General features: G+C 55.4%; 2 protein-coding genes across 2 annotated transcripts in view; both read left to right on the forward strand.

The window, feature by feature from the left end:
- The first annotated feature begins 1,115 nt into the window (after positions 1–1,115).
- On the forward strand, positions 1,116–10,473 carry LOC102828142 (chromosome unknown open reading frame, human C19orf24). The gene is made up of 4 exons (XM_006876744.1): positions 1,116–1,378; positions 8,487–8,603; positions 9,875–9,934; positions 10,317–10,473. The coding sequence occupies exons 1-4, from the start codon at positions 1,116–1,118 to the stop codon at positions 10,471–10,473; spliced, it is 597 nt and encodes a 198-aa protein (XP_006876806.1).
- Positions 10,474–14,078: 3,605 nt separating this feature from the next.
- Positions 14,079–24,066, forward strand: part of EFNA2 (ephrin-A2) — a 12,819-nt gene continuing 2,831 nt past the window's right edge. Inside the window, exons 1-2 of the mRNA XM_006876719.1 lie at positions 14,079–14,227; positions 22,177–22,496. Of these exons, the coding sequence (XP_006876781.1) occupies positions 14,079–14,227; positions 22,177–22,496 (469 nt within the window). The remainder of the gene's footprint in view (positions 14,228–22,176; positions 22,497–24,066) is intronic.

A 24,066-nucleotide genomic window follows, 5' to 3' on the forward strand; every position in this document is an offset into this window, starting at 1 on the left:
GAACTGTGGACGGTTCTGGGAGGCAGGGAGGGCAGCTTCAAGTTCCAGCCAGGATGTGGGAATAACACTCATTTACTTTGGCAGGTTGAAGGGGAAACAAGTCGGAACCCAGAAGAGGATGAGAGGGCCCAAGGCCTCGGGTCCCAGGAAGGATGGGCCTGGAATGATTTTTTCAGGGGAGCACGAGCCAGAGCCAGAGCCAGCTGCCTGTGGCCACCTGTCCCCGTGAGTGCAGGGCCTGGGCCTGTGGGTGACACCTTGCTGGGTATGGCAGGGTTTGGGCAGGCAATCCTAACCCCCTCAATTTTCTACAGGTGTGTCAGCAGAGGACGGGTGCCATCAACAAGGTTTCAGGACAGGCCTTCCTCTGTGTTGGTGGCTTGAGGTGGGGAGGGCCAGGCTGGAATAAAGGGTCTTGTGTGCATCTGTGTCTGTGTCTCTTTGAGTGTGGGCAGGAGCTGGGCTATTTCAACACGTGGGACTGCAATGTGGAGGCCACAGGCCAGGGCAGTGGGGTGTTCCCAATCATGGGCCTTGGCAGCACCAGACTGGCAATGGGGGGCTGGCTGGCTGGTACAGTGCGTGTCAGGATGCTGAGGACAGAACGCACTGGCCAGCAGGGTAGAAGAGGGGTGGTGGTCCCAAATGGCCCCACAGGTGTTTACTGGGATCCAGCCTGGGTCCTCCGACCTGCTATAGAGCCATAGAGCCGGACCCTCAGTGCCACGTTGGTGTCACGCTGTCCAGCCTGCACTGTCCCGCTGTCTCCGGTTGAGGGCGCAGCTTTGGGTTTCTGGGAATTGGGTTGTCCATTCCTCTTGTGAAATTCGACCTTCCGTGGGGGGCTGGAGACGATTCCATTCGTACCCCCCAGCTCCCCGCCTCCCTCATGGGCAGACGTTGCCTTTTCAAGAACACCTTTGAGTCGGGCTTTTCTGGTCCTGGTCCTGGCCCTGGCCAGAAAAGATCTCTAACCCACGGCAAACCTCCCTGGCACTGCCGGAAAACTAGCTGACCCGCCGAGGGAGGGCGGGCAGCTTCCGGCCTTCGGGCCCCGCCCTCGGGGGTATGAATGACAACTCGCGAGGGCGGGGCACCACCGCTTCCGCGGGGCCATGGGGCCGCGCGAGCTAACGCGGATGCTCCCGCTGATGCTGCTACCGGCGCTGTTGCTGCCATGCGGAGCTCGAGAGGCCGCGCCCACGCCGCTAAGCGTCGCGCAGACCACACTCCCGCCGCCTGCCGTGACGAACGGAAGCCGGCCAGGCGCGAGGCACAACAGCACGCACCCGCCGGGCTCGGCCTTGCTGCGCTCCTTCTACGTGCTCACAGGCCTCTGTGGCTTGACGGCGCTCTACTTCCTCATCCGGGCCCTCAGGTGCGTATGGGGTGGTGGTGAGGAAACGCCGCTGTCAGCCAATTGACGTGCTCCTTGTGTATCACGTGAAGGACAGTGGCTTTGTCCCGCCTCCAAGGTGGGCGTGGTTCGGCGGAGCGGGAGGTCTTGTGAGTTAGCTGCTGACTGGCTTCGCTGAGTAGCCGCTTTGGTGTATGCTGCCCGTTTCCCAGGTGAATACCTGAAGCCAGAGAAGGCCCAGCAGTTGAATTCCCTGCTCCGTCCTGAGGGGCCCTCGTCTGGCCACGCCCCCTCCTCCCTTTCTCAGCGGCCTGCCCATTGTTGTCGTCTTCCTTGCCCACAGCTTCCCCCGCTCTCTGCCAAGATTTCTCAGAGGCACTCTTTCTGCTTCTCTGCCATTTCCTCTGGCCTAGGACAATCTGCCCCCATCCCTGTTTTATGGGTGAATGGAGGGTGTCTCCAGGGGTCAGTTACTTGCCGGAGATGTAAGAGCTAGTGAAGCCTCCTCCGGTCCGCGGAGCTGGTCCTGATCACGTTTAAGTCCTGCTGATGGCCATCAGTATACCACTGCCATCGAGTGGGTTCCAACGTATAGTGAGCCGTGTCCATGAGAATCAAACTGCCCGGCCCTGCGCCATCGTCACAATTCTTATGTTTGAGCCCCTTGTCCATCCTGCTGAGAGTTTTCCTCTTTACCAAGGATGTTCTCCAGGGACTGGTCCCTACTGGCAACATGTCCACAAAATGAGAGACACAGTCTCCCCATCCTCACATTCTGATTGTACTTCCAAGGCAGATTGGTTTGGTCTTCGGACAGACCATGGTACTTTTAGTATTGTTTGTCAACACCGTAATTCAAATGCATGAACCCTCATCTTTTTCATAGTCCAGTTTTCACTTGCAGAAGAGGTGATTGAAAATACCATGGCTTGGGTCAGAGTACATCTTAATCCTCAGAGTGATATCTTTGCTCTTTTACACTTTATAAAGAGGTTTTTTCCAGCAGATTTGCCTAATGCTTGCTTTCAAGACTACTGTTTCCATGAGTGTTGATTGTGGATCCAAGCAAAATGAAGTCTTTGACAAATTCTATCTTTTCTCTATTTATCATGATGTTATTTATTGGTCCATTTGTGAGGATTTTTGTTTTCCTGACATTAAGGTGCAACCCATACTGAAGGCCATGGTCTTTCATCTTCGGTAAGTATTTTAAGTCGGCTTTGTTTCCAGCAAGCAGGGCTGTGTCATCCGCATTTTGCGGCCTCAGGCCAGCTGCTTCTTCCTAGAGTTCAGCTTCTTAGGTTATTTGCTCAGCATCTAGAAGTATGGCGAAAGAGTACAAGCTTGGTGCACACCTTTCCTGATTTGCAACCATTCAGTATCCCCTTATTCTGTCTGAATCACTGCCTCTTGGTGTATGGAAAGGTTCCTCATGAGTACAGTTAAGTGTTCTGGAATGCCCATTCTTTGCAATATTATCCACAGTTTGTTATGATCCCCAGAGTCCAGTGCCTTTGCAGAGTCAGTAAAGCTCAAGTAAACATTTTGTATTCTCTGCTTTTAGCCAAGATCCATCTGACATCAGCCATGATGCCCCTCATTTTATGTCCTCTTCTCGATCTAGCTTGAATTTCTGTAGCAACCTGTCAGTACACTGCTGCTATAGGTTTGAACTGAGCTTCAGCATAATTTTCCATACATATGCTAATACTGATGGTGTTTGATAGTTCTGCATTCTGTCCAATCACCTGTCTTTGTAATGACCACACATACAGATCTCTTTTCCACCTGTTGGCCAGAGAGTTGTCTTACAAATTGAATGCCTCCAATGGTGCATCAGTTTGTTGAAACATTGTAATTTGTACTCCATCAATTCCCGGAGCCTTAGTTTTCGCCAGTGCCTTGAGTGCTCAGCCTGAACTACTTCTTCCTGCAGTATCAATGGCTCTTGGTCATATGCTACCTCTTGCGATGATAGAGCATCGACCAGTTCTTTTTGGTATAGTGACTCTGGGTAGTCCTTCTATCTTCTTTTGATGCTTTCTGCGTCACTCAAAATGTTTTCCTCTGTTGTTGTCAACTGCCGTTGAGTCCCTGCTGACTCATAGTGACCCTTTATAGGATTTCTGAGGATTTAACTCTTCTCAGGAGCAGACAGCCTCATCTTTCTCCTGAAGAGTGGCTGGTGGACCTGAACCACCGACCTTGTGATTTGCAATCCAGTGTTTATCCTAGGGAGCCACTACATTCCTGTTTAACCTGCTGTTATATTGTTGTTGTTAGGTGCTGTGGAGTGGGTTCTGACTCAGTGAGCTCATGCACAACAGAACGTACCACTGCCCAGTCTGCACCAGCCTCACAGTCTCGGCTGCCACTGTGCCAAGCCATCTAGTTGGAGGGCTCTCTCTTTTTTGCTCACCCTCCACTTTACCCAACATGATATGTATCTCCAGGGACTGGGCCCTCCTGATAGTATGTCCGAAGTGTGAGAGACGAAGTCTCACCATCCTGGCTTCTAAAGATTATTCTTAGATGTTTCGGAACTAGGGATATCACTGCTGACGTCAGATGGATCTTGGCTGAAAGCAAAGAATATCAGAAATATGTTTTGTTATGTGCCATGGAGCCGGTTCCGACCCATAGCGACCCTGTAAATCTTTACCAGAGCAGAAAGCCTCATTTTTCCCCCGCAGAAACAGCTGGTCGTTTCGAACTGCTGACCTTGTGGTTCGCAGCCCAATTCGTAACCACTACGCTACCAGAGAAAGATGCTTACCTATGCTTTATTGACTATGAAAAGGCTTTCGATTGTGTGGCTCATGACAAGCTATGGACAGCATTGTGGAGACTAAGTATTCCGGCACACTTAATTGTGCTCATGAGGAACCTGTGTGTAGACCAAGGGGCTGTTTGAACAGAACAAGGCAACACTGAATGGTTTAAAATTAGGAAGGGTGGGCACCAGGGTTGTATCCTTTCACCATACTTACGCTGTCTGTGTGCTGAGCAAATACTCTGAGAATCTGGGTTATACTAAGAAAAACATGGCACCAGGACTGGAGGAAGACTCATTAACAACCTGCGATATGCAGATGATGCAACCTCGCTTACTGAAAGTAAAGAGGACTTAAAATACTTACTGATGAAGATCACAGCCTTTGGTATGGATTGCATCTCAATGTAAAGAGTACAAAAATCCTCACCAATGGAGCAATAAATAACATGCGTATAAATGGAGAAAAGATCAAAGTTGTCAAAGACTTAAATTTTGCTTGGATCAACCATCAACACTCACTGAAGCAGCAGCCAGGAAGTCATATGATGTGTTGCATGTTAGGCAAATCTGCACAAGACCTCTTTAAAGTGTGGAAGAACACAGATGTCAATCTGAGAAGTGAGTGCGCCTGACCCAAGCCGTGGTATCTTCGGTAACCTCATATGCATGTGAACGTTGGACACTGAGTAAGGAAGACCAAAGATCTGATGCGTTTGAGCTGCGGTGTTGGAGGAAAATATGAAAAGTTTCATGGACTGCCCAAAGAGCAAACAGATGTGTGTTGAAGTGCAGCCAGAGTACTTCCTGGAAGCCAGAATGGCCAGACTTTGTCTCTCATACTTTGGTCATATTTTCAGGAGGGACCAGTCACTGAAGAAGGAGATCATGTTTGGTAAACTGGAGGTTCGGAGAAAAAGAGGAAGCCCCCTATGAGATGGACTGACACAGTGGCAGCAGTGAGGGGCTCAGGTATAGCAATGATTGTGAGGTTGGCCCAGGACTGGGCAATGTTTCGTTCTGTTGTGCAGAGGGTCACTATGAGGCAGTACTGACTCGATGGCACCTGACTACAAGGAGCACTCTGGCTGTACTTTTTCCAACACACATCTGTTTGTTCTTCTGGCAGACAATCCAAGGTACTTTGAATATTCTCCTCCAACACTGTGGACCAAATACATTAAGTCTTCTACAGTCTTGGGCCTCCTTTATCATTTTCCAACTTTTGCATGTGTATGAGATTATTGAAATGACCATGGCTTAGGTCAGTTCTCAGATTGACATCTTTGTACTTCAACACTTTAAAAGGGTTTTGTGTGACGTATCTGCCTAATGCAACACGTCGTTTGGTTTCTTGACTCCTGCTTCTTGAGTGTTGATGGTTGATCCAAGAAAAATGAAGTCTTTGGCAACTTTGATCTTTTCTCCATTTATTATGACGTTATTTGTTGCTCCATTGGTGAGGATTTTTGTTTTCTTTACATTGAGATAACAACCCATATTGAAGGCTATGGTCTTTGATCTTCATCAGTAAGCGTTTTAAGTCCTCTTTGTTTTCAGCAAGCAAGGTTGTATCATCTGCATATCATAGGTTTTTAATGAGCCTTCCTCCAATCCCGATTCCACATTCTTCATATATGATTATATGAAGATTTTACCTATAGAATCATTCAATATTCTACTCATAGAATCCTTCAATATTGGAGTTGGAAGCTTGAATTTTTTCTTCAGTTCTCTCAGCTTGAGAAATACTGCGTGTGTTCTTCCCTTTTGGTTTGTTAATTCCAGGTATTAGCACTTTTGATTATCCTTGACTTTGCCTTCTCGAACTGTCTTTTTGAAAGTATCAGTTCAGCTCTCTCATTTCCTCATCTCTTCCCATCTTTTTAGCTTCTGTCGTCAGCAAGTTTCAGAGTCTCTTCTCACAGCCATTTTGGTCTTTTCTTTCTTTCCTGTCTTTTTAATGACCCTTTGCTTTTTTCCTGTATGATGTTCTTGATGTCATCACACGACTCTTCTGATCTTCTGTCAGTAGTATTTAATGCATCAAATCTGAACTTGAGATGGTTTCTAAATTCAGCTGGGAGATATTGAAGATCATATTATGACTCTTGTAGACTTAGTTCCCTTTTCTTCAGCTTCAGCCTGAACTTGGATATGAGCAATGGCTGGTCTGTTCCACGGTCAGCCCCTGGTCTTGTTTTGGCTGCTAATAAGGAGCTTTTAAGGAGCTCTGGCAACGTAGTGGTTACGAATCAGGCCGTGAACCTCAAGGTCAGCAGTTTGAAACTACCAGCTGTTCCGCAGGAGAAAGATGAGGCTTTCTGCTCCCGTAAAGATTTACAGCCTCGGAAACTCTGTACAGGGTTGCTATGGGTCGGAACCGACTCCACGGCACTTAACCATCAACCACCATGGAGCTTTGACATCATCTCTTCCCACAGATGTAGTCATTTAGATTCTTGTGTATTTCGTCTGATGAAGTACAGGTGTGTAGTCTTCACCTTTTATGTTTTTTAAGAAAAGCATTTGCTATGAACAAATCATTGATCTTACAAAATTCTATCATGCGATAGCCAGCATCGTTTCTATCACCAAGGCCATATTTTCCCACTACGGATCCTTCCTCTTTGTTTTCAACCTTTGCATTCCAATTGCCCGTAATTAGCAATACATCTTGATTGCATGTTTGATCAATATCAGACTGAAGAAGTTGATGTAATGCCTCAGTTTCATCCTTGCTGGTTTTCGTGGTAAGTATATAAATTTGTATAATAGTATTAACAGGTCTTTCTTGTAGGCATAGGGATAATGTCTTTTCACAGACAGCGTTGTACTTCAAGATCTTGAAATGCTGTTTTTGACAATGAAGGCAAGTGGTTCCTCTTCAGTTTGTCGTTCCCAGCGTAGTAAACCGTGTGACTGCCTGATTCAGAGTGGCCACCACCAGTCCATTTCAGCTCCCTAAGGCCCGGGATAGCCATCTTTATGTTTTCCGGTTCATTTTTTTCACGACTTCCTAGTGTCCTATATTCTTACTTTGTACATTCCACATTTCCATGATTAATGGATGTTTGCAGCTGTTTCTTCTCATTTTGAGTTGTACCCCCTCAGCAAACGAAGGTCTTGAGAACTTTGGCTCCATTCACATCATTAAGGTCAGCTCTGCTTTGAGGAGGCGGCTCATCCCCAGTGTCTTCTCACCTGCAGGGTTCAGGTTCAGGTTCAGGTATCCTATCTGACGGTGTTCTGCTGCTCTTCCTGAGGTCGTCCATGACTCACCGTTCATACAGAGCACAGCAGTGCTGGATAGTGAACCACAAGGTTGGCGGTTTGAGTCCAGCAGTCCTCGTTCCGTAGGAAACTGAGACTTTCTGTTCTTGCGAAGATTTCTAGCCTCTGAAACCTCTACAGCATCACTAGAAATCAGAACCAACCCAGCGGCACTCAGTAGTAATCATCACCAACCATTTAGAAGTCTCTCCTGCCCAGTCTGCCTTCATCTGGAACCTGTCCGCCATGGGTTACCTGCTGGTATTTAAAATACCCGTGGCCTCGCTTCCAACATCACAGCCACACCAGCCACCACAGTGCCGTAGACTGCCAGACGAGTGGTGGATTTCAGCTCAGAGCTGAACCCTAAACAGGGTTCCAGAGCCTATGGGAGCAGCCAGCCTCAGTGTTCTACCACTTAGCAAGCCAGTGCTTAGCTCACACTGCCACTAGGGCTCTTTCCTATAGAGTTGAGGCGTCTCCCTGTTTCCCTCTCTGCTCCCAGTACAGCTAGTGCCAGGTTTAGGGCCCTCGCTTCCTGCTGGCTTCCTCTCCCACGCTGACCCCCAAAGGCCCTTTGTCACCCCAGCATGCCCTCCTGGTCACCCTGTGAGTACAAGGTCCTCTCCCCTCCACTGACACGTGTGGACCCAAACTCTCAGAGCCCTGTCCTGGACATCATGCGTGCTTGGGCCTCCCTTCTCTGGCCTCCATTCTGACGGATGTATCTGTTGGAACTCCATCGTCTTATCACTGGCAGGGGACCCAGTGATGGAGGGTGGCCCATTGACCGCAGAGATGGTCATCTGCATGCTGGCCAGTCAGCTTCCACTCAGCTAGGACGGAGTAGGTCGGCTCTGTAGGGTGAACAGGTGGTTCTTTGTCCTGAGGAGCCACTGGCGGCCTAGAACCACCCACCTCGAGGTTCGCAGCCACACGCTTAATCGCACCTCCACCAGGTCTCCCCAATGGCGACAAGAATACGCAGCTGCCATGACAGTGATTGGGAGGCAGGCAGGGCCTGTGGGGGCCCTGGGGAGAAGGGAAGCGGAGGGTGTCAGAGGCTGCCTGGACCTCTTCCAGGGTGAAGAAACCTCAGAGGCGGAGGTACAGCCTCCTGGCCAACACCGAGGATTCCACAGAGATGGCCGCACTGGAGAGTGAGGAGGAGACTGTCTATGAGACCAGGAATCTGAGATGGTAGGCAGTCTTCCCCGGGGAGACGGGAACACTTCACTGGACCTGAGACCAGCCCAGGAAGGGCACAGAGACAGCCCCCACCCCGGTCTCTGCTGTCGGGGAATGGCACTCCAAAGTCATTCCCAGCAGGCTGGCTGGCTTGTCACCCTCTGTCTCTGAAACCATCGTCCTTCCTTGGACTCTGGTTGAGAGCCCACAGTGATGTCTTGGTCACTGCCCCTGGCTGACCTGGGGAGGTGGACATCTCATCCCTGGGTGGGCCCCAGCTTGTCCCCCTCCTGCCTCAGCCATTTTCATGGGTACCAGGAGCAGAGGTGCGTGGCCCCTCCCAGCCGCCTCACCTCACCCATAGACCCTCCCTTGCAGACTCCCTAGCTGGGGTGCTGCAAGAAGGACCAGGGGCAGCACCAGCCACGCCTGTCGGAGCCTGCCCATCGTACCTGAAGCGGCCTTGGCCAGTCCCACTCGAGGACCTGAGACCCAGGTGGAAGCCAGTGGGCTGGCAGCCCCTTCTCCACACCCAGACTATGCACTCCCCTTGGCTGGACTGTGACTATAACCACCCCCTATATATGGGGGCTTCTCAGGAGCACCCGCTCACTGGGCTGGAGACAATAAAAGTGACCACAACTGGTGCCTGGCTTCACTCTGCCAGGGATGGGAACCAGACCTGGGCATCCTGGCTCTGAACACAGTGGATGGGGCTGGACCTATTTCCCCATCTTCCTCTGTGGGTCACATGGTGGACGCGTCATCTCTGGGGTACCTTCTGCCATCCTAGCATCTGAGTAAAAGGGGTTGTTCCCTTGTGGGCCCCCGTCTTGGAGAGAGGGTCCTGAGGGTTCCCCAACCCCCAATGGGTCAGAGCTGCTGCTGATACCGCTTCCATGTCATGAGGCCAATCTGCCACCAGATGGCAGCCTTGTGCTACCTGCCCAGTGGCTTGTGGTGAAAACTTTGCCTGAGTTAGGGGGCATCCTGAGGGGATCTCTGGGGCTAGACCTTGTACACATGGGGAAGGGGTTCATCCCAGCACCCCACGTCTCATCCTGCTGCTGAACCACATCTTGTCCCCATTCCCAGCCACCCTTTGACCCCTGACCACCCACTCAACCTGCTACCTTACAGAGGAGCTCCACCCAGAGGTTCAAGTCCAGCTGCCCCCTCATCCCCATCTCTGCAGCTGGAGCCCCATGTCCTCACCCCCAGTCTGTCCAACCAGTGCACCCTCACCCTGCCCTTCAGTGTCTCTGGGCCCCTCCCTGCCCCAGCTGCCACTTCCAGGAAATCCTCCCTGATGAGTCTTGCAAAGGACCCATCCCCCAGGCAAGGTTGGTGAACAGGAGTGGGGTCCAGGCCTGAACCCAGGGTGCCCTAAGACAGCAGCAGGTAGGGCAAGCTCGATCTGGATCTGGCTGTGGTGGGGTCCAGGGAGTGCGTGACCTCCGGCAGCTCTTCCCTTCCTTCTTCTGGGGGGGGGGGACTGTCTCTCTCCAGGGGTTCTCAGTTGACTCTGCACCTCTGTCTCTCCCTCTCTCTGTCTCTTTTCTCTATTTCTATCCTTGTCTCTGTGTCTGTGTCTCTCTGTCTCTCTTTCTCTTCACTGTCTCTATCGCTCTATAACTTTGTCTCTCTGTCTCTAACCCATAGGGACAGGCATGAAGACACCATTCCAGCCCCCCACCCTCCACTCCTCTGTGCCCCTTCCCATAGCTCCCAGCCTCTCTCCAGCTTCAAAAGGCACATTAATTACTCTAATGAGGTCAGGAGAGACTCCGCACACACCATCCGGCTCCGGGAACACACCACCATCCCAGCCTGTGCCCGCCCCACCGCCTGTCAGCACCCGGCCTGCGGCCCCCAGCGTTAGCCAGGGGTAATTGGCAGCCCCGCCAAGGTTAATGCACTGTGAGCAGGAAGTGCTTGGCGGCTAAAAGCCGGGAGAGGGACTGTCAGCTCAAGATGAAAGGCCAGGGTGCGTGTGTGAGCGTGTGTGAGCGTGCATTTGTGCACGCACGAAGGGCTTCTGTCATCTCCTTACACATGGTCACCAAACACCACCATGAAGACACACAACAGGGACAGATATGCACCCTGGAGAGCCACACTCACACATGTCCTTGGGACACTTCCTGTGTCCTCTCCCCATCGGGTGGGGCTCCCAGTCTCGCCCTGTCCCTGCCCCTGGGACTTGGGACTCAAGCATATGAGCCAAGCCCTCTGCTGAAGTCCAGGCTGGGTGTGTGGGTATGGAATTGAGTTCCAGCCCCTTCATTCCACACCAACCTGAGCTGCTCTCCCCAGGGCAGGGTCTAGAAGAGGCTGCTTGTGCCCAGCACCTCGGGCAAAGGGCTCTTGCTGAGGAAAGTTCTTTTGCTGGCTCTGACCTGGGGTCCCCACTGACTTAGCCTGTACCCAGCAGGTAGTACAGCTAGCTGACCCCACCTCTACTTTAGGGGCCCCATGTTTCACACCCTCCCCAAACACTGCTTCATCAACCATTCTTGTCCCTAGCACATGCAGGGTCCCTTGTGTGAGACCAGACTCTGACCGCATGCGACATCTGCCTTTCACCTGAACTGAATGCAGAACTCTACTCCTTAATGCCCTTCCCTTGTTGAGGGTCCAGGAGGCTCTGTGGCTGGAATATCACAAGTGTATTCATCATACAAGTTCTGTGGCTGCCCCGGCCTGGCCTCCATGCTAGTGGAGACCCCCAGGTCTGTCCAGGCACTGGAGCTGGGAGGAGGGAGGAAAGAAAGGGAGTGTGTAGGGGGCAGAGCATGGGAGGGAGACAGCAGACACCATCAGGATCCCTCCGTGGCCTAGTGAGATTGCAGGCAGTATGGGGACATGGTTGGGGCAATTTTGATTTACCAGGAGGAGAAAGGACCACATTTTTACATTGAACAGCAGCCACCCAGAGGCCTGGGGATACCCCAAGATAGTTGAAGGTCTTGGGCACCAAAGCCCAGGCTGTAGGAGTCCTTCCCTGAGTGGCCTCTCCCCGCTTGATCCACATCGGGCACCTGAAACTGTCTGGTCTTGCAGACGGGCCAGTGGTGGATCCGGACCAAAGTCTTCTGTAATGAGACATTTCTCCCCGCATATTTTTAACTTCCTGTGTGGCATTGTGGCTTTTGAAGGCTCTAGGGCGGCTGGACCCTGACCCTGAGTCCCTGAGGCAGTGACAGGAGACACTGGGTGACACATTCTGGCTGGGGGCCAGGACAGGAGCCTCCCTGCGAGGCTAGCAAGGACCCTATGCCCAAGGGTATTGGCCTCCTGGGTGTGAGCCTGGAGCCTGACCCCTAACCTTTGACTCCAAAAAAAGCCCGACCCCAGAATGACCCCTGGTCCCAGCTGACCCTCTCTGGGTTGAGCCCCTGGCCAGCTGGGGGTTTCCAGCTTCTACAGTGCCCCTATGGTGAGCAGGGGTCCCCACTCTCCCCCCTCAGCCTTCTGTGCCCCTTTCCTTGGGGAGCGGCCAGCGGCGGGAGGTTGAATGGGGGACGCTGCCTTTGTTCCTGTCCCCGACTCTGACCTTGACAGAGATAAGAACAGAAGGAAGTCTGCTGGCTCCCTGCTCAGGCATGTGCATGCAGATGAGTGGCCTTCCGCCTGGCAAGGACCCCCACAGGGAGCCCCCAGAGGAGGAGGGGTTTGGGCCAAGGACAGTGGGTTTCCAGGATGCACACCTGGGTGGGACTCACTGGGCCGAGCCATGCCCTCCAATTCCCCAAGAAGGCCCCCACATTGTTTCCAAAGAACCTCTCAGTACCCAGTCTCAAGGCCCCCCAGGTCCCGTGCTACCCCTCATGCTGGGCGTCTGAGGGTTGGGGCCTGCCTCTGTTGTGGCCTGGGGGTCGGTTTCTCACTGGCAGCGGGTTTCAACCTGGGACACCTGTGGTTGGAGCAGGGGCACGATCAGTGGGAGTCTGCAGAGGGTAAAGGACTGAAAACCCTGCCCTTTTTGGGAAGGGGGCAAGCAGGAGACAGGTCTGGAAGGCTGATCAGAATTTTAATGGGAGGAGAAGGGAAAGACTTGCAGACTTAGCCTGAGCAAAGGTCTGGGGTGTGGCTAGAAGGGGTAGGGGAACCCTCAGCCACAGAACACACCCACACCTATGGGAAGAGTGTGGCTGAGTGCATTTGGTAGCATCCAAGCTTCTCCAGTCTCCATTCCTATCTTGCGGTGTAATCTGCCTCCCGGGAGTATCAATAATCCCTCACACCTGGGGGACCGGGCACACTGCTTCCCATCCAATAGTTCTGGGCTCCCCTTTGCACCAGGCCTTGGGCCAGGGAATCAAATCTGGGCCTTCCGCACTCTTTCCAGAGACAGTATACCCTCCACAACTCAGTTTGGTGAGAAAATTGAGGCATAAAATAAGGACAGGACTAGCGCTTGGGCCCTAGTTTCGGACCTGTAGTTAGCTTTCCGGGTGTGAGGATTCTTGAGTTTCCCTGAGCATTTCCCACACGCTGCTCTCTGCTTGGGCTGCCCCTTCTGCCTGGAAGGCTCTCCCTGTGTTTTCTGCCCGGTGGACTGATGTGTGTCCACTCCTTGTTGTCAGCCCAGATCCTGGGCTGCTTGGATCCCACGTGTCATGAACTCTGTACCCTGGTACTATTAGGGGTTGGGTAAGGACTCCTGTTTCGCATCACGATGAAGGAACCAAGGCCCAGAAAGGGGACGTGCCCCTCGAATTCATTGGAGAGCAGCCATCGACGGGGACTTCTATCCTTGGGACTCTTTGCCACCCTCCCTGAGGCCTAGAGACCCTGCCCTGGTTAGAATGTATGTGCCTGGGTTTGTGGGGGCTGCAGACAGTGGCAGGATCACAGGGGAGGCCCAGAGACTCCAGGTGCGCCATCTCAAGCACCGGCGCCGAGTAGACACTGCGCAGTAGATGCTGTGAACCGAGGCCTCTTTCCCCTGTATTGCCCACAACTGCTAGGCTTCGGGCGCTTTTGACTCTGGACCCTCGAGCCAGGCCCGGTGGTTGGTGGAGGCCAGAGTTTGGGGTTGGTGGAACAGGCTAGGGTTGACGGTTGATGGGTCTGGGGCAGGGTGGCCACGCGGCCAAGGCAGGGACGCGGCTGAGGCTGGAGCCCCCCCACCTCCGCCCAGCCCCCGGCGGTCGGGGCACAGCGGGAGGGGGCGCCCGCGGCCCTCCTAGCGCTCGCGCGCGGGACAAAGGCCGGAGCTCCCGCTCGGTGCCGGCGGCCGCGTCCCGCGCTTTGAGCGTCCGCACGACCGCACCCCGATCCCGGCGCCCCGCCCCGCCCCCGCCGCCTGACTTCTCGGCGCCCGAGGTCGCGCACGGGCGGGGCGGGGGCGCCGGGATCTCCAAGCGCCGCCGCGCCCTCCTCGCACCGCCCCTCCTCCCGCGCTCCCGCCCGCGCGGCGGCGGCGGAGAAGGCGGAGACGCTGGCAGGCGGCGGCCAGAGCGCGGCGGCCGGACCGGGGCCATGGCGCCCGCGCCGCTGCGCCCGCTGCTGCTGTTGATCCCGCTGTTGATGCTGCCGCTGCCGCCGCCGCCGCCCTTAGCGCGCGCCGAGGACGCTGCCCGCGCCAACTCGGACCGCTATGCCGTCTATTGGAACCGCAGCAACCCCAGGTGAGCGGCAGCAGCGCCGTGGGGAGGGGGGGCCGGGGACCCGACGCCCCCAGCCGGGCCTCCTGGCCCTGAGCTTGGGGTGTCCCTGCAGCGTCCCGGGTCTCCAGCGGGCACTGCCCGGGATGGGGACATTGGCTCCCGAGGGAGCTCCCCCCCCAGGGAGTTGGGCTCCCAGGAGTTTGGGGTACTTGTTCTCCTCGTGCGTCCTCCAGGAGGGTCCGGCCGCCCACAGCCTTGCAGACTTGGGGTGTCCGTGTACCACTGTGCCGTGGACTTCGGGGTTCCTTACCCGGCAGAAGCTTTGAAATCCTTGGGTTTCTTTTTCATTCTTGGGGTACCTACCTCTACAGGCCTCCACAGGGACTCCCAATGTCTTTGGAGTTGGTAGGCACCCCCAGAGACCTCACCACAGAGCTTCCCCAGAGGTGGGGATCGTGGCTCCCTGGCGAGAACTCTGTAGTACTTTCTGCGGATGGGTTCCCAAAGTTGGGGAAGTTGGGATGTCCCTCTCAATGCCCCATGCTCACACCAGGGGGCCCCCACTTTATATGGAGGGGGAGAGACTGAAACACAGAGGGTGTGGGGGTCAGCCTGGCTTGGGGTGCTGCCCTCTCCCATCTTCCCAGCACTCATGGGGAAACTAAGGCTCTGACTCAAGGTCATAACCGGGGGAGCCGACGTGGACCAGGACCCAGGGGATCTTGTGCCCAGCCTGCCACACCTTGCTACGGCTCGTCACCCACCCACCACCTGCCTGCACTCCACCCACTGTTTTAGCCCAGGCCTGTGCCCAGCACTGAGAGCAGTTTGGGGAGCAGCTGGAACACCTCCCCCCTCTTCACTGGGGAGAGAAAAGTTTCCTTGAGCCTGGCCGAGCCTGGACACCACTGGGTCATCTTAGGTCTCTGAGGGCTGGGGGTCTTTATTGGAGACAGGCTTTGGTGTACTGCTGCTTGGGGGGCCAGCTGGGCAGGGATATACATCAGGGGCCCAGGTGTTCAGCCCCCCTGCTCCTGGCCCCTCTGCCACCACCCGTCGGTCACTTTCTCTCAGTCTACAAGTCACTTCCTGCGTGCACCAGCTGAGCCACCTCCAGAGCATCTGTCCTGAGCCGAGGGTGGAAAGTTGCACAAATGGCCTTCTTTGAGGCAGGCTCCTAGACAAGGGTGGCCAGTGCCCTGACGTGGGGGCAGGGAGTACGCTGGACACCCCCCCTCCATTGCTGGGCCATGGGGTTGGACCCTGGGGCCAAGGGCAAGGACCGCAGGTCATCACAGAGGGATGGCAGGGCCACCGCAGAGCCCGTCCTGCACTGCTGGTCACATGTGGGTTTCATTAAGGTGTTTCCTGGTCTCTGGCCATGCGGGAGCCAGCGGGCAGCGTTTCCTGGCCCAAGTTTTTGGTTTCAGCTGTGGAGTCCCGTCCCCTGCGTGGTCTGTTCTTTGTTCTAGCGAGTGCCAAAGGCAGAGGAGCCCTGAGCAGCCTGAAGGATGGGGCCCCGTCAGAACCGCCTAATGTCCCCACCTGCCACGGGAGGCTTTGGACTCTCTTGTGGGGCCTCTGGCTGGGAAGGGAGTCTGCTCGGGTGCCTGGCTCTGTAGGTCACTCAGTCACCTTCTGCTGCTCGACTGTGACTGTGACCCGTGTGCCAGCTGCCTGTTCCAAGGGGACAGCCTTGCTTGTTTGAGGAGCCGGCCCTGCAGCCATCTCCTCCTAGGGGACTCCCCTGTTCCCTCTCCTCCTCATCCTCTTCCTGCCTGGAGTTTCCCCTCACCCCATGATGGGCCAGTACCTCATCCGCTAAGCTCACTCCGGATCCATCCTGAATCGGGGCCTCATTAGGCTCTGAGGTTGGTGGCTCTGCAGAAGTGGACCCAGGAATGTGGCCCAGCGGCTGGTGACACGTCTGTGTTGGGCATGAAAGGGGAGTAGTGGGTGTTGGGCCTTGGCATCTTAGGGGATCCAGGATAAGGATTTCTCAAGAGGGGTTGGCATCTAATCATGGAACCAGGAGCCGGTGGGGAGGGTTAGGATTGGGGAGCTGAGAACGGGGTGCATCCCAGCCAGAGAGCTCAGCAGTGGTCTAGGGCGATGGTGACTGGGAGAGACCCGTGCTGAGAGGACACACACAAAAGACACTGAGGGAGGAAGGGGCTAGAAGTGGCACTCTCAGATGGGGGGTGAATGGGCAGTGTTAGGGCCAGAGGAGCAGCCCAGCCCCCTGCTCTGATGAGGGGCCAGCAGGTAGACGCAGCTCTGCAGTGACCCCATCCCCCCCACACCTCCCGCCAGTGCCCCGGCCAGGCCCTTCTACCTGCACCGAGGTAATAAGTATGTGGCTGTGTTTCCCAAATTGCATTCTTCCTGCTGTGAAATGCATTTCCTTCACACTGGCGGCCAGTTGCACCATCGAGGGAACCTTGTACCTACCCCACAGGCGCGGCAGGGTGGGGCCTTGCTGGCCAGCCAAGTCACCCAACCTGAGCCCAGGCAATGGCCGATTGTCCAGTGTCTGGCAGGTCAGGTGCCTTGGGATGGTCTGTGGGCGTCTTGGCCTCTCCCAGGCTGGGCTGCGGTCCCCAAGTGAGATCCAGCCTTATTGCAGAGCTCAGAGTTGGTCTGTGTGTCCATCTGTGTTGGGGGGTGTTGCATCAGCAGTAGGGGTTATCTGCACATGTGACTGCGTGTTGCTTACATGCTGGCCCTTAGGGTGTCCTGGGGGCCATGCAAGTCGTGTGTCCATGTTGTGCGGTGCGCATGTGTATGTTACGGATTGCACCATATATCTGTGTCTTCTCACTTCGTCCTAGATTTGTACTATTTGTACCTGTGTCTGCAGCATGTGTGTGTCTATGTATCTGCATTTGAGATGTGTGTGTACGGATGCACACACATGCATTTGCAGAGTCTGCAAGGAGCACATACATGTGGCCATACGAGCACATCTGTGGCACGCACACGTGTCTATTTGGAAACATGTCTGTAGGCTATGCGTATCCTTACATGGGGTACACACATGGCTGTGTGTGAACACGGTTATTATACCTGTGTGGGTCTACATGAGCCTGTCTCCGTAGTGCATGTATGCGTCTGTGGGAGCGCGTCTATTGTACACACATGGGTTTGCCTCAGTGTGTCTATCGTGCACACGTGTGTGTGTGAACATGTCTCCATTGTGTGCTGCATGGGTCTGTGTGAGCGTGTCCGTGTGCGGATGTGCACAGGTTTGGGGGCGGCAGCAGCCCTGAGAGTGAGTGGTCCACATGGAGGGGCGGCTGCACCTCAGTCCCTGCTCGCTCCTCTGTTACCCTCTGGGTGCTTGCTGTCCCCGTATGTCTGCACCCCACCTTCTGTTGGGAACCCACGGCCTGCCTGGACTTGTGGTTTGGCTAGGTGGGGGGCACTGGGGCTGGTGTATGCCCCACCCAGGCACTTGGGTTTCCGCCTGCACCCAGGACCCTGTCTGGCCATATCCCTCAGGAGTGCTTGCGGCCACATCTCCCTCTGCAGCAATAGGGTGGGAGATGCGATTGGGGCTGGGTAGACCCCTGTGGGAGGGACGTTCTTGGCTGCAAAGAGGATGGAGTGTCAGGCCCTGGGGTTTTCTGGGGAGCTGGCTTGGTGGGGTGCAGCCAGGTTTATGCGGGAAAGGAACTTGTCTATCCAACTTGGGGGGTTCGGACTGTAAGATGAGCTGGACCTGAGCAACAGAGGCTGTGGGGAGGACTTGGGGGGTCCAGGGAACCTGGTATGACCTTGGGCGGTCGGGCATCTTGGCTGCTGGAGTGCGTTCGGTATGTTGTGCCTCTTGGCTGAGGGCAAAGGAGCCTGGTGCGGATGGGGCAGGACTCGGGCATGAACCAAGGGGTTCAGGGGCTACCTACCACACAGGGTGGGGAAACAGAGGCCGCTCCGCTGGGTGAGAGGAGGGACCCCCCCCCCATGGCCTAAGGCAGCAGCATCAGGCTGAAGAACCGCAGCCCAGGTGCTGGGGGTTGTAGTAGGAAATTCTGAGACCCCCCTCTGCTGCAGGGCCTTGGCTTGGCCACCCTGGGTCTGACTCCCAGCCCTGAGCAGGCCTGTTTTGTGCTGGGCCTAGAGTCTCCGGGGCTGGCCGGTCTCGATCTCATCCCCTCTCAGGTGCACTGGGAGATCATTGTCTCTGCACCCCCACACACACACACACACACGTTCCTCCCTCCCCACTCACTCTCTGGGTGGCTCTCTTGTTCCCAGTCTGCAGGTGAAGGAACTGAGGCATAAAGGAAGGGTCCCTCTGTGAGCTGAGGGGGCTAGTGTCTGGGCCTCCATCAGCTTCCGGCTACCCCACCCTGCCCCGAAATGTCTGCAGGTGTCTGTGAAGGACCCTGAGGGGCCCTGGGGCGGCCTGTCCAGGGCCTGGGGACAGATGCCGCTGACCGTGGGCTATGGGCCCCCGGGCTGAAGGATTGTGCTCTGACCTTTTCTCTCCCTCCTCCCTCCCAAACCTTCCCCTAAGTTTTTGCTTTTGGGATTTTTCTCTCTCAGGGATGGTCTCAGCAGGAGGGCTAGGCTGTGTCCACCCAAAACATATAGCAGAGTGGGCAGTAGTGAAGTCAGCTGAGGGGTGGGGGCCTGTGTCCCCCCATCAGACATTTTAGTTCTGCAGCCCTGCTCACATCTGTTGAAGCTGGCCTTGGGGACCCTGGCTGGGGTGGAGGGGCCCAGTACCAGGCGGCCCCTGTGCCTCACTTTGCCTATCTGACCCAGGACCCTGGCTTCAAGGACCCCTGTCCGAGCACCTGGTGGTACAGAAACAGAGCAACTGAGGCCCAAAGAGAATAGGACCCCAAATCGTGGTGTGCCTACCTCCCCTAGAAACAGCCGTGTCTGGGGCAGGCCAGGATGTTGGGTGCATTCTGGGGAACAGGGTGTGGCTGGTCATGGACGGGTACACCCTGTGGACAGCCTGCTCCCACTGCGCTGCCCCTGCTGTCTGCCCCGCCTTTTGATCCCCCACTGTTTTTTCTCTCCTGCTTCAGCTCTAGGACCCTGCCTCAGTTGACCCTTCTGACCCATGAGCTCATGGTTGTCTTTCCTGGTTGACTCTGTCCTCGGCCAGAAGAAAGACTGCCAGGTGTTACACAGGGACAGGTGGTGTTCAGATCTTTAGAAAGTCGGAAGGGGGAAGTGAGCAGGTGGGTGTCCTCCATGGGTCAGCAGAGGGAGGGGCCTGGTGAGCCCTGCACTGGCTTTCAGGACCTCTGGACCATTCTCTGATCTTTGTGGAAGGGAGACATCATAGTAAGGCGTAGGTCAAGGAGAGAGGAGAGACACAGAGAAGCCAGTGGTGTGGGCTGGAAACAGCCCTGCGGTGCCTCAGTTTCCCATCTGGGAAGGTGGCACATCCTACCTCCACAGCATTTTTGGGTGAAACTCCTAATTATTTGCTTTGCTATTAGCATCTAATGACTTGACGGTGGAGAATTGGAGCTAATTAGCTGTAGGCTGAGAGATTGCCGGGTGGGGTCCAGTTGGCCTGGGGTGGGCAGGACTGGAAGGTTAGGGGGCCAGGAGAGCTGCCTGGAGGAGTAGAGTTCACAGTGGTCACTGAGGTGGGGACGCACCTAAGGGAGCAGCCACCCTGGGAGAGTCTCGGTCTGGGAATGCTCCCAAATCAGTCATTAACCCCTTAGTGAGAATTTCGATCTCTCTCTCTCTCCCACCGAGCTGTTTGCAAATTCAGGTTTCAACACTAATGGAGGATGGTGGCTTTGTCTTCATCTAGCTGAGGACTTGGTTTTGGGGTCGGGGCCCCCTCCCTGGAGCAGGCGCCACCCCTGAGCTTGGGCGAGGTGCCCGCCCCCGATGCGCCCGCCAGCCAGCTTGGAACCTGGAATGCCAACGTAGCAAGCCCTGCGCTATTTTAGAGCCGGAAAGGGGGGGAAAAAGGCCCACTTAGGCGGCAGAGCTGGGGCTAGGGGACTTCTCCTGGGACACACCTGCCTGGGTCCTTGCCCTCCCCACTCCCCACGACTCTGACCACCCAAAGATCTCAAGCCCTGGGCCTTTTCAAAATTCACACATTGAATCAACAACCTCTGCTTTACGGAGGTCTGTGGGATGTGAGGGAAGGGGCAGAGAAGGTCTGCCTTGACCCAGCCCTCAAACCCCTAAAGGTATAAATACTATCACGGCAGGTTGATGGGAAAGACCCCAAGACAAAACAGGTGTGGCTGGAGGGATGGGGGCCAGGGAAGGCTGAATCACACCGGCCTCCTGCACCTGAGAGGCAAGTGTTTCTTATTCTGAGTGATGAGGAACCATGGAAGTTCTAGCTTACAGCTACAAACGCCAACCCTGGAGTTAGGGATGTCCAGAGCCTCCTGGCGAGAAATCAGCCTGGGATGTGATGGCAGAGAGAAGCATTGTGGGTTAGTGGCACACAGGAGAGCAGGCCAGATGGGGGAGCCACAAACGGATGCTTTCAATGGCGGAGGAGTGGACTTGTCCTAGTCCATTTCCACAGAAAGGCTCTGCGACGTGCCAAGGATGTCCCCTCTCTGGAAAGTGTAGATCCCAGACTTCCTCCTAGGAATGGGAAAGGAGAGAGGCCCCAGAGGACTGAGGACACTGGTCCTTGGCCCTGCCCATGGCTTCCCGTTGTGGCTTCCCGTGCAGGCCAGGCAGGTACTCAGCTGAAGCTCATCAGTTGCTGACCACTAGAGCCCTCACTGCTGCTCTAAGTGAAGACCTCTGAAGATGCCTGGGGGGTTCACATCAGTCAGCAGAGCCAGAGGACAGGAGGGTCAGAGCCATAGGGCAGCCCAGTGGTGGACCGGCCGAGTCATTCCCTGTCCAGGCCATAAGCTCTGCAGTGTCTCCTGTGTAAATGTAAGTCTTTCCTCATGGCCTCCCCATACACACACAGAGGAGGAGGAGGAAACATAGGGTGAGCCTCGGGACCACGTTCTCCCCTCCCCTGGCCCAGCCTGACCCCCTCCGGAATCTCCCTGGATAGAGATGTTTTGCTTCCCTGGTACCCACCCTACTGCTACACCAGCGTGACACAGGACCATGGTGAGAGCTGAGTGTTCTGTCTCTGTAGGATCCATGCCACCTTCCAGGCTCCTCAATCCTTCACTCACCCACACACCCTGGACATCTTCCCACAGGATCGCCTGTGACTGACAGGGAAACTGAGGCACGGGTCAGCAGGGCTGCCTGCTTGCCCACCCCTCTAGGGGCCAGCTGCTTCCATCCCCCACAGCCTGAGGTCTGGTGGGATCAGTCTACCTCACCTCTGCGGGGAGGGAGGAGGTAGGGGTGGCTCAGGGAGGCTCTGCTCCACGCCTGGAAATACTAACCCTTTTATGTGCTAATAAGACCCTCTTGGGTCCCCCTGTGCCGCCCTCGGCCTGGTTGCGTTTATGTGACAGGGACCCGGGAGACCCACATTCTGGAGATCTGAGGGCTCCTCGGCTGTAGCCCCAGGCGGTGATGGCAGAGGAACCGCGGCCCCCTCCCCCGGCTGACCTCCATTTTTGCCAGGATGACAAGGGGGTTAAGGGGCTGCCCTGCGGAAGGGCAAGGGGACCGGCTGACGATGACCGGTGTGGGAAGGGGAGTGGTGGGCAAGGCAGAGATCTGGTGAGTGAGGTGTAGGGGTGGGGACCAAGAAGACCTGGGGTCCCCTGGCGCTGGGGTTTAAACGCAGGTCCCATCTGATCTGAGCCCGATTCAGTGCGGGTGACTGGGGGAGGGGACAGAGGGGCTCAGGTGCCCGTCACTTCAAGTCCGACCACCAGTAGGGAAATGGAGTCCAATGCGTGAGGCTCCTGGCTTCCTCCGTGACCTCTTTCCTGGCCCCTTCCACCTCCCCCGACTCTCTCCCATTTTGGGGAGCACTCTGACCCTCTCTTCACGCCCCAGACCCCGCCGATGACGCACCTCCCCCTGTCTGTTGGCAGGTTCCAGGCGGGCGCGGTGGACGGTGGCGGCGGCGGCAGCTACACGGTGGAGGTCAGCATCAACGATTACCTGGACATCTACTGCCCACACTACAGCGCGCCTCTGACTCCCGCCGAGTCCATGGAACATTACATCCTGTACATGGTCAACGGCGAGGGCCACGCCTCCTGCGACCACCGGCAGCGCGGCTTCAAGCGCTGGGAGTGCAACCAGCCCACGGCTCCCGGAGGACCCCTCAAATTCTCGGAAAAGTTCCAGCTCTTCACGCCCTTCTCGCTGGGCTTTGAATTCCGCCCTGGACACGAGTACTACTACGTCTGTGAGTGGGGGGAGTGGGGGGAAACGACATGAATCCGACTACGTCTGTGAGTGGGGGGAGTGGGGGGGAGACACACAGGAGACGGCATGAGTACTCCTACATTTATGAGTGGGGGATGGGGGGACAACATGGTACATCTGTGAATGGGGGACGGGGTACCACATGAGTATGACTGCATCTGTGCATGGTGGTCTGGGGTACATGGGGTGACAGACACAATACATCTGTGATTGGTAATAGGAAGTTAGGGCTAAAATCCTGCACCGGTTGGGGCGTTCATTGGTCTGGACACACAGGAGAACAATTCTGCATCTGTGAGTGATGTCTCGGGATGGGGACTTTCACATGAACCTCGCCGGGCTGGAATCCTTCAGGAGCGCTGGGGTAGACCAGGCTGTAGTTGGGATCCTAGAAGGCCTGGGTGGGAGGGTTCGGGTCAAAGTGATGGATAGGAGTATGGAGCTAGGAACTGAGGACCCCTGGGGGCCAGAGAATCCTGGAGGACCAAAGACGCCTAAGGGACCCAGAGGAGCAGGGCTGAAGGTTGTATGAAAAAACCTACACCAATTGCACACTGTAGTTATGTGACCACAAGAAAAGTATATCATATTCACAATATTATGAAGGCATGAACGAGAGCCTAACCGTAACCTGGAATTTCCTGTGTGGACACTGTCTTGTGCGCATTTGTGAATGTGGGGTTTTTCTGTGCATGGTTTCCACCCCCATTTTCTCTGGTTAGTCTGACACCCACTGTCCTTCTAGATTCAGGACCCATTCTGCTTTGAGGCGTCAGCCCACATTCTTGGACTATGTCTTCATCTTTCCAGCAAGCTCCTCAGTAGGGGCTGCCATCGTGTCCATGTTCCTAATGGAGAAACTGAGGCTCAGAGCCAGGTCACCGTCACATACATACACATATATGTGACCTTAGCTCCCATCTCTTGCCCTCTGGGGGAAAACAGGCATATGGAGCTAGGGGTGGGGGAGGAGCCTGGCCAAAGGCTGGGTGTGGGGGTAGAACCCCGAGCCAGACTGGGCAGCGGCCCCCTGAACCTCTCCCCTATTTCCTTAGGCACATTCCAGCACTTAGACTTCTTGAGAATGGAAGTATCTTAATTTCAAGATCTGTTCGAAGCAGCCTTGGGACTCCCTGAGTGTGTATATCCCCTCAGTGGGACAGGAAGAAGACAGTCCCAAACCTGATAGACGTGTTACCTGAGTATCTTGTGACCAGTGCACACAACAACGTGTGTGGCTTATTAAAACGGAAATGTCCACTCTCCCAGTCCTGATGATGAGGTGTCCTCAGGCCATGGTCCCTCCAGATGCAGTAGGGGAGGGTCCTGCCTTGTTTCCCCCTGACTTTCGAAGCCTAGCGGTCCTTAGCGTCTAGATGCATTGTCACGTGACCATGTTGCCCGTCTCTCCTTTTCAAAGGAAATCACCATTCATAGAAGTGGACGACCCACTCTAGTCCAGTGTCACCTCCTTTAACATAACTAGTAATGATGTCACCGGTGTCACCTCCTTTCACTTGTCACGTTACTTTGGTATCCCCTCCTTTACT

The sequence above is a fragment of the Chrysochloris asiatica genome, unplaced genomic scaffold (genome assembly GCF_000296735.1).
Source record: "Chrysochloris asiatica unplaced genomic scaffold, ChrAsi1.0 scaffold00409, whole genome shotgun sequence".
Classification (NCBI taxonomy): Eukaryota; Metazoa; Chordata; class Mammalia; order Afrosoricida; family Chrysochloridae; genus Chrysochloris; species Chrysochloris asiatica.